Source organism: Paroedura picta, chromosome 10 (genome assembly GCF_049243985.1).
Source record: "Paroedura picta isolate Pp20150507F chromosome 10, Ppicta_v3.0, whole genome shotgun sequence".
NCBI lineage: Eukaryota > Metazoa > Chordata > Lepidosauria > Squamata > Gekkonidae > Paroedura > Paroedura picta.
Window position 1 is genome coordinate 1,734,372 of NC_135378.1, and position 13,175 is coordinate 1,747,546.

The window sequence follows — 13,175 nt, forward strand, 5'->3', positions numbered from 1 at the left end:
CTGCCAAAAATCCCATTTACCTTTTAGCTACCGAGTCACATCGCTGACTCACTTTCAGTGTATGGTCTACTAAGACCCTCAGATCTTTTTCACACGTACTACTACCAAGACAAGTCTCACCTAACCTATAGTGATGCATATGATTTTTCCTACATAAATGAAGAAATTTACATTTATCACTAGTAAAATTCATTTTAGTCCAGTTTACCAGCCTGTCAAGATCATCCTGTATCCTGATTCCGTTTTCTCGTGTATTTGCTACCCCTCCCAGTTTAGTATCATTTGCAGATTTAATAAGCACACCCTCTATTCCTTCATCCAAATAATTTATGAAAATGTTGAATAACAGGGCCCAGGACAGATCCCTGAAGCACTGCTCTTGTCACTCCTCTCCAAGAAGGTGACGAACCACTTACAAGCATCCCTTGGGTTCAGTTCTCGATTCACCTAATCGAGTCCAGTTCTCGATTCACCTAATAATGATAGGATCCATGCAACATTTTACCAGCTTGCCAATAAGAATATGATGCAGAACCTTATCAAAAGCCTTATTGAAATCAAGGTAAACAATGTCCATAGCATTCCCTTGATCTAGCAAGGTAGTAACTTTCTCAGAAAAGAGAGATAAGGTTAGTCTGACATGATTTAGAATCATAGAATAATAGAGTTGGAAAGGGACATCATGGGTCATCTAGTCCAACCCCCTGCACTATGCCGGACAATCACATCCCAATCGCTCATCTACTGTAATCTGCCAACCCCTTTGCCTTCACAGAATCAGATGGCTATCTAGCCTCTGTTTAAAAATTTCCAAAGATGGAGAACTCACCACCTTCTGAGGAAGCCTGTTCCACTGAGAAACCGCTCTAACTGTCAGGAACTTCTTCCAGATGTTTAGATGGAATTTCTTTTGAATTAATTTCATCCCATTCTTTCTGGATTGTCCCTCTGTGGCAAGAGAGAACAATTCTGCTACATATGGCAACCTTTTAAATACTTGAAGATGGTTATCAGATCCCATCTCAGTCGTCTCCTCTCTAGGCTGAACAGATCAAGCTCCCCCATCCTTTCTTCATATGTCTTGGTCTCCAAACCCCTCACCATCTTTGCTGCCCTCCTCTGGACACGTTCCAGTTTGTCTACATCCCTCTTCAACTGAGGTGCCCAAAACTGAACACAGGACTCCAAGTGAGGCCTAACCAGAGCAGAGTAAAGCGGTACCATCACCTCCCGTGATCTGGACACGATACTCTGTTTGATACAGCCCAAAATCCCATTTGCCTTTTTAGCCACTGAGTCACACTGCTGACTCATGTTCAATGGATGGTCTACTAAGACTCCCAGATCCTTTTCACACATGCTACTGGCAAGACAAATCTCCCCCATCTTATATTGGTGTATTTGGTTTTTCCTACCTAAATGCAGAACTTTACATTTGTCCCTATTAAACTTCATTTTATTCAGTTTAGCCCACTTCTCGAGCCTATCAAGATCATCCTGTATTCTGTTGCTGTCTTCAGTTGTGTTTGCCACCCCTTCCAGTTTAGCATCGTCTGCAAATTTAATAAGTATCCTCTCTAATCCCTCATCCAAATGATTTATAAATATGTTGAACCACACAGGCCCCAGGACAGATCCTTGGGGTACTCCACTTGTCACTCTTTTCCAAGAAGATGCTGAACCATTAACAAGTACTCCCTGGGTATGATTTGTCAATTGGTTATTGATCCACCTGGAACCTTATCAAAAGGTTTACTGAAATCCAGATAACCTATGTCCATGGCATTCCCCTGATCCAGCAAGGCAGTCACTTTCTCAAAAAAAGAGGTAAGGTTGGTCTGACATGACTTGTTCTTGCAAAGCCCGTGCTGAGTCTTAGAAATCACAGCTCTCAGTTCCAGTTGCTCAAGGACCAAGTGTTTGATTATTTGTTCCAAAATTTTGCCAGCTACAGATGTTAAGCTGATGGGTTGATAATTACCTGGATCCTCCTTTTTCCCTTTCTTGAAGATGGGGACAACATTTGCCCTCCTCCAATCGTCTGGCGCCTCATCTGTTCTCCAAGAAGTGTAAAAATAATGGACAGAGGTTCAGAGATGACATCTGCAAGTTCTTTTAGTACCCTTGGATGCAGTTCATCTGGCCCGGAAGACTTTGATTCATTTAAAGAAACTAGGTGTTTGTGGACTGCTCCAACAGTGATCCTAGGCCACCATTCCCGTCTCCCCGTGTTGTGTTCCGTTTTTACCACGTTGATCACTATTTCCCTCACAAGAGGACTGAGGAGAAATAGGAGTTAAGCAGTTCAGCCCTCTCTTCATCATTTCACTTTCTTGTCCTCGCAGTGGTCCTGTGGTGTCCGTATTCTTTTTCTTTCTTGAAATATAACTACATAAGCCTTTTTGTTATGTTAAGCATTTCTAGAAGCTAGGCTTCAGCAATATGTGGACCGAGACTACAAGCTAGGCTCCAGCAATATGTGGACCGAGAACATCCAGAAGTACAGGCAGGATTTCAAAAAGGCAGAGGAACTAGAGATCAAATTGCCAACATACGCTGGATCATGGAGAAAGCTAGGGAGTTCCAGAAGAACATCTACTTCTGCTTCATTGACTATGCTAAAGCCTTTGATTGTGTGGATCACAACAAATTGTGGAAAGTTCTTAAAGGAGATGGGAATACCGGAGAATCTTATTTGTCTCTTGAGAAACCTATATGCAGGTCAAGAAGCAACAGTGAGAACCGGGCATGGAATCACTGATTGGTTCAAAATTGAGAAAGGAGTTCGGCAAGGCTGTATACTGTCACCTTGCCTATTTAACTTGTATGCGGAGCACATCATGAGAAAGGCTGGGCTAGATGAGTCACAAATTCGGATCAAGATTGCAGGGAGAAATATCAACAACTTCAGATATGCAGATGATGCCATTAGGCAGAAAGTGAAGAGGAACTAAAGAGCCTGTTGATGCAGGTGAAGGAGAAGAGTGCAAAAGTTGGCTTGAAACTCAACATCAAGAAAACAAAGATCATGGCATTCGGCCCTCTCAATTCCTGGCAAATAGATGGGGAAGAAATAGAGATGGTGACAGATTTTATTTTCCTGGGCTCCAAGATCACTGCAGATGGGGACTGCAGCAAAGAAATTAAAAGACGCTTGCTCCTGGGAAGGAAAGCTATGGCAAATCTAGACAGCATCCTAAAAAGCAGAGACATAACCCTGCCCACAAAAGTGCGCTTAGTCAAGGCTATGGTATTCCCAGTTGCAATGTATGGATGTGAAAGTTGGACCATAAGGAAGGCCGAGCGTGAAAGAATTGAGGCTTTTAAACTCTGGTGCTGGAGAAGCTTTGAACCACCAAATTTGAAAGGGTCACAAGTTAAAAAATTGTCAGTTCCTATTGTAAAATGGAGTCTAACCCAAAATTTTAAGGCCCTTGTCTCTACCTTAATTTGGCCAAATTCTACACAAAAGACTTCATAAGAGACAGAATTGGGGACACCCACTGTTTGCCTATAGAATACAGATTGAAATCCCTCACCAGCTTTATTAAAAGCTGGAACCCATAAGGGGCAACCAAATAAAACCTGGGACATCACTTTGGCATTAAATATTTTAATAGCTGCAGGACTAAATTGGTTGCCTTTATCAGAGAAGGAAAACCGATTTATCAGGGAGGGTGAAGATCTAGGCAATGTCAACAGTGAAAGTGCCAGTTTTAGTTAGAATCATAGAATCATAGACTTGGAAAGGGCCATACAGGCCATCTAGTCCAACCCCCTGCTAAACTCAGATTCAGCCCAAAGCATCCTAAAGCATCCAAGTGTATCCAACCTTTGCTTGAAGACTGCCAGTGAGGGGGAGCTCACCACCTCCTTAGGCAGCTGATTCAACTGCTGAACTACTATGACGGTGAAATTTTTCCCCCTGATATCTAGCCTATATCGTTGTACTTGTTGTTTAAACCCATTACTGGGTCCTTTCCTCTGCAGCCAATGGGAACAGCATCCTGCCCTCCTCCAAGTGACAACCTTTCAAATACTTGAAGAGCATGTCCCTGCTCAACCTCCTTTTCTCCAGGCTGAACATTCCCAAATCCCTCAACCTATCTTCATAGGGCTTGGTCCCTTGGTCCCAAATCATCCTCGTCGCTCTCCTCTGTACCCTTTCAAATTTATCTACATTCTTCTTGAAGTGAGGCCTCCAGAACTGCACACAGTACTCCAGGTGTGGTCTGACCAGTGCTGTATACAATGGGACGATGACATCTTGTGATTTTGATGTGATGCCCCTGTTGATACAGCCCAAAATGGCATTTGCCTTTTTTACCGATGCATCACACTGCCTGCTCATGTTTAGTTTACAATCCACAAATACCCCAAGGTCTCGTTCACACACAGTGTTACCTAGAAGCGTATCCCCCATCCAGTAGGCATGCTTTCCACTTTTCTGACCCAGATGCAGAACTTTACACTTATCTTTATTAAATTGCATCTTGTTCTCATTTGCCCATTTTTCCATTGTGTTACCTTGTTGAACTCTGTCTCTATCTTCTGGAGTATTTGCCAATCCTCCCAATTTGGTGTCATCTACAAACTTGATGAGTAGTCCTTCTACCCCCTCAACTAGATCATTAATAAATCTGTTAAAAAGTACCGGACTGAGCCCTGAGGTACCCCGCTACTCACCTCCCTCCAGTCTGATGAAACACCATTGACAACAACTCTTTAGTGCGGTTCTCTAACCCAGTGGTACCCAACCTTTTTATCACCGGGGACCACTCAACGCCGGGGACCACTCAACACCTTTTACTACTCTCAACCACTGCCCTAGCGCTCTCTGATCACTATGGTAATGTTTAAACATCCCTTCAAAATAAGATACAGACACGCCACAACAATTAAGTGTGTTGTAAAGGGCTGGGGGGGGGAGAAGGCGTTCTTCGGGGCCCACCTCCAATTAGTTGAAGGACCACATGTGGTCCGCAGCCCACAGGTTGGGGATCGCTACTCTAACCAATTCCCTATCCACCTAACTATCTGAAAATCCAGATTGCAGTCCTTCAATTTATCCATCAGAACATCATGGGGAACCTTACCAAAGGCTTTACTAAAATCCAAGTAAACAACATCAACCGAATTTCCATGATCCAGCAAACCTGTCACTTGGTCAAAAACGGAAACCAGGTTGGTCTGACAGGACCTGTTGGAGACAAATCCATGCTGACTTCCTTGGATCACCAAATTGTCCTCCAGATGTTTGCAGATCGCTCCATTTAATATCTGCTCCATTATCTTCCCCACAACAGAGGTCAGACTCACTGGTCTGTAGTTTCCCGGGTCATCCTTCCTCCCTTTTTTGAAGATCGGAATAACGTTTGCTCTCTTCCAGTCCTCCGGGACATCTCCAGTCCTTAAAGAGGTTCCGAAGATGATGGACAAGGATTGTGCAAGTTCTCTGGAAAGTTCTTTGAGCACTCTCATTGGTTCAAAATTGAGAAAGGAGTTCGGCAAGGCTGTATACTGTCGCCTTGCCTATTTAACTTGTATGCGGAGCGCATCATGAGAAAGGCGGGATTAGAGGAGCCACAAATTGGGATCGAGATTGCAGGGAGAAATATCAACAACCTCAGATATGCAGATGATACCACTCTAATGGCAGAAAGTGAAGAGGAACTAAAGAGCCTGTTGATGCAGGTGAAGGAGAAGAGTGCAAAATTTTGCTTGAAACTCAACATCAAGATAACAAAGATCATGGCATCCGGCCCTCTCAATTCCTGGCAAATAGATGGGGAAGAAATGGAGGTAGTGAAAGATTTTGTTTTCCTAGGCTCCAAGATCACTTCAGATGGGGACTGCAGCAAAGAAATTAAAAGACACTTGCTGCTGAGGAGGAAAGCTATGGCAAATCTAGAAAGCATCCTAAAAAGCAGAGACATCACCCTGCCCACAAAAGTGCATTTAGTCAAGGCTATGGTATTCCCAGTTGCAATATATGGCTGTGAAAGTTGGACCATAAGGAATGCCGAGCGTGAAAGAATTGAGGCTTTTGAACTCTGGTGCTGGAGAAGACACTTGCGAGTCCCTTGGACTGCAAGGCGAACAAACCGGTCAGTCCTAGAGGAGATCAGCCCTGACTGCTCCTTAGAAGGCCAGATCCTGAAGATGAAACTCAAATATTTTTGCCACGTCATGTGAAGGAAGGACTCCCTGGAGAAGAGCCTAATGCTGGGAGCGATCGAGGGCAAAAGAAGAAGGGGACGACAGAGAATGAGGTGGCTGGATGGAGTCACTGAAGCAGTAGGTGCAAATTTAAATGGGGAATGGTAGAGGACAGGAAGGCCTGGAGGATCATTGTCCATGGGGTCGCGATGGGTTGGACACGACTTCGCACCTAGCAACAACAACAAAGTTCAGCTAAATGCCTCTCAACAACCTCTCTGTCCATGTCAACCTGCTACCCAGACACTATCTCTTAGCTACTGCCATCTCTAGATGTGCCTAAACCCTTTGACCTGTGGGAAAAACAGATGTAAAATAGGTGCTGAGGTTTTCTGCTTTCTCTGCATCCTCCGTTAGAGTTTGTCCATCCACACCCAACAGTGGGCCTATTGCCTCCTTTACATTTGCTCTTCACATAACTGAAAAATCTTTTCTTGTTACAGTGGGCTTCCCTGGCCAATCTTAGCTCACTCTCAGCTTTGGCCTTTCTGATGATTGATCTACAGTGCCTAATAACCTGTAGGTCCTCTTCTTTAGAGCTCTGTCCTTCGCTCCATTTCCTGAAGTTTTCCCTTTTCTTTCTTAGTTCCTCTTGCAGTGTTTTCGTCTTTCTGGGATAGTCATGGACTGAACATGCAATAGCTCTTGTTTGAGTAGCGCCCACCCTTCACATGCTCCCTTCCCTTCCAGCATTCTCGTCCATGGTATGACACTCATCATGTCTCTGAGTTTATTAAGGTTTGCCCTACGAAAATCCAACATCCGCGTCTGGCTACAAGCTTCCTTGGCTCCCCATCTCAAAAGGAATTCTATGAGGACATGGTCACTTCCCCCTAGGATCCCCCTCATCCACCAACTGTTGCCTGTTGGTCAGTATTAAGTCCAGTGTGGCTGAACCTCTTGTGGGTTCATCTACCATTTGATAAATGTCAGCCAGGCAGGTCAGAAAGTTGCATGACTGAGGACGCTTCGCAGAGTTTGTTTCCCAGCACACATCTGGGAAATTGAAATCACCCATGATGACAAGGTCCTGCCGCTTGGATATTTTCTCAAGCTGCTCACAAAGTGCAGCATCCACATCCTCTCATTGGTCAGGCAGTCGGTAGCAGACACCAACCACCACACTGTTTGTTTTCCCCTCGCTTATTTTCACCCAGATGCTTTCCACTGTAGATATGCTCTCCTTCACTAGAATTTCCTGACAGGTAAGCCCTTTCCTCACATACAGTGCCACTCCTCCACCTCTTCGATCTATTCTGTTTTTTCTGAACAGTTCATATCCATCCACTATTACATTCCAGTCATGAGAATCATTCCACCAAGTTTCTGTGATGCCTACTAGATCATACTTTTCCATCAGCATGAGAAGTTCCAGCTCTTCCTTCTTATTGCCCATGTTTCGGGTGTTAGTATAAAGGCATCTGAATCCTTTTACTTTTGGTTCCGTATGAGCTGGCCTTCCTGATTGGGTTGCCCCCGATTGGTCCCCTTCCTTACACTCCCTATGTTGAACGTCTCCTCCCCTTGTGGCGTCAGTTTAAAGCTCTCCTGATGAATCTCCCAAGGTTCCTGCTAAACACATTCTTCTCCAACTTCGATAAGTGCAGTCCATCAGGTGCTAATAGGCCTTCCTCAAGAAAGCCTATCCCATGGTCCCAGAAACCAAATCTCTCCTTCCGGCACCAACTACACAGCCACTGATTCACCTCCATTAACTTCCTCTCCCAATGCATTCCTCTTCCCTTGACAGGCAAGATTGAAGAGAATACCACTTTTGCCCCCATTTGCTTGAGCTTCCTCCCTAGATCTTGATAGTCTGTTTTAATAGGAGTGATCGTATTCACAGACATGTCATTCATTCCCACATGGACAATCACAAATGGGTAGCGATCCGTAGATTAGAGGAGTTTGGGCAGCTGTTCTGAAATGTCTTTAATTTCTGCCCCTGGCAAGCAACACACCTCTCGGGTTAGGGGGCTGGGCCCAGCCACGTGGCGATCCATTCCTCTTAGCAGGGAGTCTCCAATTACCAGTACTCTCCTTTTTCTTTTCTTCTCAACACCATTTCCTTCTATCCCTGTGGCCTCTTCACTTTGTCTTAGACTTTGTTTTGGGACCTCTTCCCTCGTTGACACTTGCACTTCTTCTGCAAGGGCCTGAAATCTAGTTTGGAGCTCCAAAGGTCCCGAGAATCATCTCGCTCTACGCCGTTGAGTCTTTTTCTAACTGTCTGCAGAGGTTCCGTAATGAGGTTAATCCCCTTATCCTCTTCAAGACTGGTTGTATCCTCTGTATTCCGAGTTGCACAGCTTCGGTCTATGAATTTCTCCCCTTTCTTAATTTGGGTCAGAGTAATAATCCTCTCTTCTAAGCCCGTAGTCCTTTCCTCCAAAAGTCTTACCAGCTTACACTTGGGGCAGATGTAGTCCATCTTGTCTTCAGGGTTGAAGGCAATCATGTCACACTTACTGCAGATATTGGGATGAGTGTCCTGGAGGTCCATTGTAACTTCTAGGCAGTGTAACTACTAGGGAAATATAATCTACTGATTCTAATTTCTAGGCTAAGAATCCCAGGTTAAGAGCCGCAGACCAAGAGCCCTTTGTCTCTCGCCTCTAGCGAGGAGCAGCCCTTTTTAATCCTCCCAGCAATCACCTTACTCAGCACCACAATAGCCTCACCTGGTCAGCAGCAGCAGCACTCCCCAGCAACTTTCTCCATGCCCTCTCAGTTGTCTGAGATGAAAAGTGACACCTATTTAAATATTTTAAGTTGTTCTATTGTAGTACAAGAAATGAGAAGACTGAACATCGACATTTTAGGAATCAGTGAACTAAAATGGACAGGAATGGGTGAATTTAATTCAGATGACCATCAGGTATACTACTGTGGACAAGAATCTCGCAGAAGAAATGGAGTAGCCTTCATAATCAATAAGAGAGTAGGAAAAGCAGTCTTGGGATACAATCCCCAAAATGACAGAATGATCTCAGTTCGAATCCAAGGCAAACCATTCAACATCACAGTGATCCAGGTCTATGCCCCAACCACTGCTGCTGAAGAGGATGAAGTTGATCAGTTCTATGAAGCCCTACAACACCTTATAGAAGCAACGCCAAAAAATGATGTGCTTATCATCATGGGGGATTGGAATGCTAAAGTAGGAAGCCAAAAGATAACTGGGATAACAGGCAAGTTTGGCCTTGGAGTACAAAATGAAGCAGGGCACAGGCTGGTAGAATTTTGTCAAGAGAATACAATGGTCATAGCAAACACTCTTTTCCAACAACCCAAGAGACGACTCTACACATGGACATCACCAGACGGTCAACACAGAAATCAGATTGACTATGTACTCTGCAGCCAAAGATGGAAAAGTTCTATACAGGCAATAAAAACAAGACCAGGAGCTGATTGTGGTTCAGATCATGAGCTTCTTGTTGCAAAATTTAGGCTTAAATTGAAGAAAGTAGGGAAAAGCACTAGGCCACTCAGGTACGAACTAAATCATATCCCCGACGAATATACAGTAGAGGTGACAAATAGATTTAAGGAATTAGATCTGATAGACAGAGTGCCTGAAGAACTATGGACGGAGGTTCGCGACATTGTACAAGAGGTAGCAACTAAAACCATCCCAAAGAAAAAGAAATGCAAGAAATCAAAATGGCTGTCTGAGGAAGCTTTACAAATAGCTAAGGAGAGAAGGGAAGTGAAAGGCAAGGGAGAAAGAGAAAGATACACCCAATTGAATGCAGAATTCCAGAGAAAAGCTAGAAGAGATAAGAATGCCTTCTTAAATGAACAGTGCAAACAAATAGAAGAAAACAATAGAATGGGGAGGACCAGAGATCTTTTCAAGAAAATTGGAGATATGAAGAGAACGTTTCATGCAAAGATGGGTATGATAAGGGACCAAAATGGTAGGGACCTCACAGAAGCAGAAGAGATGAAGCAAAGGTGGCAAAATTATACAGAAGAACTATACAAGAGCGAGCTTAACATCCTTGATGACCACAGTGGGGTAGTTACTGACCTGGAGCCAGACATCCTGGAATGTGAAGTCAAATGGGCCTTAGGAAGTCTGAGCAACAATAAAGCTAGTGGTGGTGACAGCATTCCAGTTGAACTATTCAAAATCTTAAAGGACGATGCAGTAAAAGTGCTACACTCAATATGCCAGCAAATTTGGAAAACTCAGCAATGGCCACAGGATTGGAAAAGGTCAGTTTACATTCCAATCCCAAAGAAGGGCAATGCCAAAGAATGTTCAAACTACCGCACCATTGCACTCATTTCTCATGCTAGCAAAGTTATGCTCAAAATACTACAAGCTAGGCTCCAGCAATATGTGGACCGAGAACTTCCAGAAGTACAGGCAGGATTTCGAAGAGGTAGAGGAACTAGAGATCAAATTGCCAACATACGCTGGATCATGGAAAAAGCTAGGGAGTTCCAGAAGAACATCTACTTCTGCTTCATTGACTATGCTAAAGCCTTTGATTGTGTGGAGCACAACAAATTGTGGCAAGTTCTTAAAGAGATGGGAATACCAGAGCATCTTATTTGTCTCTTGAGAAATTTATATGCAGGTCAAGAAGCAACAGTGAGAACTGAACATGGAATCACGGATTGGTTCAAAATTGAGAAAGGAGTTCGGCAAGGCTGTATACTGTCGCCTTGCCTATTTAACTTGTATGCGGAGCACATCATGAGAAAGGCGGGATTAGAGGAGTCACAAATTGGGATCAAGATTGCAGGGAGAAATATCAACAACCTCAGATATGCAGATGATACCACTCTAATGGCAGAAAGTGAAGAGGAACTAAAGAGCCTGTTGATGCGGGTGAAGGAGGAGAGTGCAAAAGTTGGCTTGAAACTCAACATCAAGAAAACAAAGATCATGGCAGCCGGCCCTCTCAATTCCTGGCAAATAGATGGGGAAGAAATGGAGATAGTGACAGATTTTATTTTCCTCGGCTCCAAGATCACTGCAGATGGGGACTGCAGCAAAGAAATTAAAAGACGCTTGCTCCTAGGGAGGAAAGCTATGGCAAATCTAGACAGCATCCTAAAAAGCAGAGACATCACCCTACCAACAAAAGTGCGTTTAGTCAAGGCTATGGTATTCCCAGTTGCAATGTATGGCTGCGAAAGTTGGACCATAAGGAAGGCCGAGCGTCAAAGAATTGAGGCTTTTGAACTCTGGTGCTGGAGAAGTCTCTTGCGAGTCCCTTGGACTGCAAGGCGAACAAACCGGTCAGTCCTAGAGGAGATCAGCCCTGACTGCTCTTTAGAAGGCCAGATCCTGAAGATGAAACTCAAATACTTTGGCCACCTCATGAGAAGGAAGGACTCCCTGGAGAAGAGCCTAATGCTGGGAGTGATCGAGGGCAAAAGAAGAAGGGGACGACAGAGAATGAGGTGGATGGATGGAGTCACTGAAGCAGTAGGTGCAAACTTAAAAGGACTCCAGGGAATGGTAGAGGACAGGAAGGCCTGGAGGATCATTGTCCATGGGGTCGCGATGGGTCGGACATGACTTCGCACATAACAACAACAAATTGTAGTAGGTAGATACTGTAGTAGGTAGATACTGACCAGGTAGATACTGTCATACCAGAATGAAGTAAAGCAGCAACATCACCTCATGTGGTTGGGATACTATGCTTCTTTTAATACAGCCCAAAGTACCATTTGTTCTTTTTAGCTACTGAGTCACAGAATCACAGAACCATAGAGTTGGAAGGCGCCATACCGGCCATCTAGTCCAACCCCCTGCTCAATGCAGGATCAGCCCTAAGCATCCTAAAGCAGTGCTGACTCATGTTCAGTGTCTGGTCTACTAAGACCCCCAGATCCTTTTCACACGTACTACTGCCAAGAAAAGTCTCTCTCATCCTATAGTATGATTTTTCCTACCTAAATGAAGAACTTTACATTAATCACTACTGAAATTTATTTTAGCCCAGTTTTCTAGTTTGTCAAGAACCTCCTGTATTCTGATTCTGTTTTCTACTGTGTTTGCTACCCCTCCCAGTTTATTGTCATCTGCAAATTTAATAAGGACCCTCTCTTCATCCAAATTATTTATAAATATATATTTTGAACAGTAAAGGGCTGAGGACAGATCCCTGAGGCACTCTACTCGTTACTCCTCTCCAAGAAGATGACTAAGTATGCACAAGCAACGTTTGGGTGCAATTTGTTAACGAGTTTTGATCCACCTAACAGTAATAGGATCCATATCGCATTTTACCAATTTGCCAATAAGAATATGTGGAATGTTATCAAAAGCCTTACTGAAATCAAGGTAAACATTGGCTAATGCAATTTCAGTGTGCTTTGCAGCTGGATTTTCTTGTGCAAAACAAAAAAAACACGTGCTTCTAAAGTGCATTGAATGAGCATTATCCAAGGTGTGTAGAATAGGCCTCAGAACCTGGCAGTTGCAGCCGCCTCATATCTGATGAACAGGGAAACTAGATAACCTCACCCTTCTGCCCATTTCTGAGGGTGATTGGGTTGCCAGTTACAGGTGCTCTTCTTATTGATTTTGGTACGTTTTTCTCAAGTAGAAACCAAGTCAAACTTTTCTGCCCTTAAATTGGTCACATATATATAATTTTGCCTTAATAATTGTAGATCTGTATAAAAGAGCATTGTATGTGCACAGTCTCAACTCCATTTAAATCAGAGTATCTTTTGTATCAGTTGAGATAGAAGGTCGGCATGAAGACAGAATATTTGACAAGCGGGAGCTGCAATTTGAAGTGGGAGAGGCAGAAAACTACGACCTCCCCCCTGGCCTGGACAAAGCATTGCAGAACATGGAGAAGCTGGAAGAGTCGGTGGTATATCTCAAACCCAGGTTTGTCACTTGCTCCCCTAAAAACCTAGGTGTGCCTCCTTTGTTGTTCAGTTGACCTGTCCAGATCAATGGAAGAGCAGAGCTG

General features: G+C 43.9%; 1 protein-coding gene across 1 annotated transcript in view; it reads left to right on the forward strand.

The window, feature by feature from the left end:
* Positions 1-13,175, forward strand: part of FKBP4 (FKBP prolyl isomerase 4) — a 67,809-nt gene that overhangs the window by 28,019 nt on the left and 26,615 nt on the right. Inside the window, exon 5 of the mRNA XM_077300764.1 lies at positions 12,934-13,090. Coding sequence (XP_077156879.1) covers positions 12,934-13,090 — 157 coding nt within the window. The remainder of the gene's footprint in view (positions 1-12,933; positions 13,091-13,175) is intronic.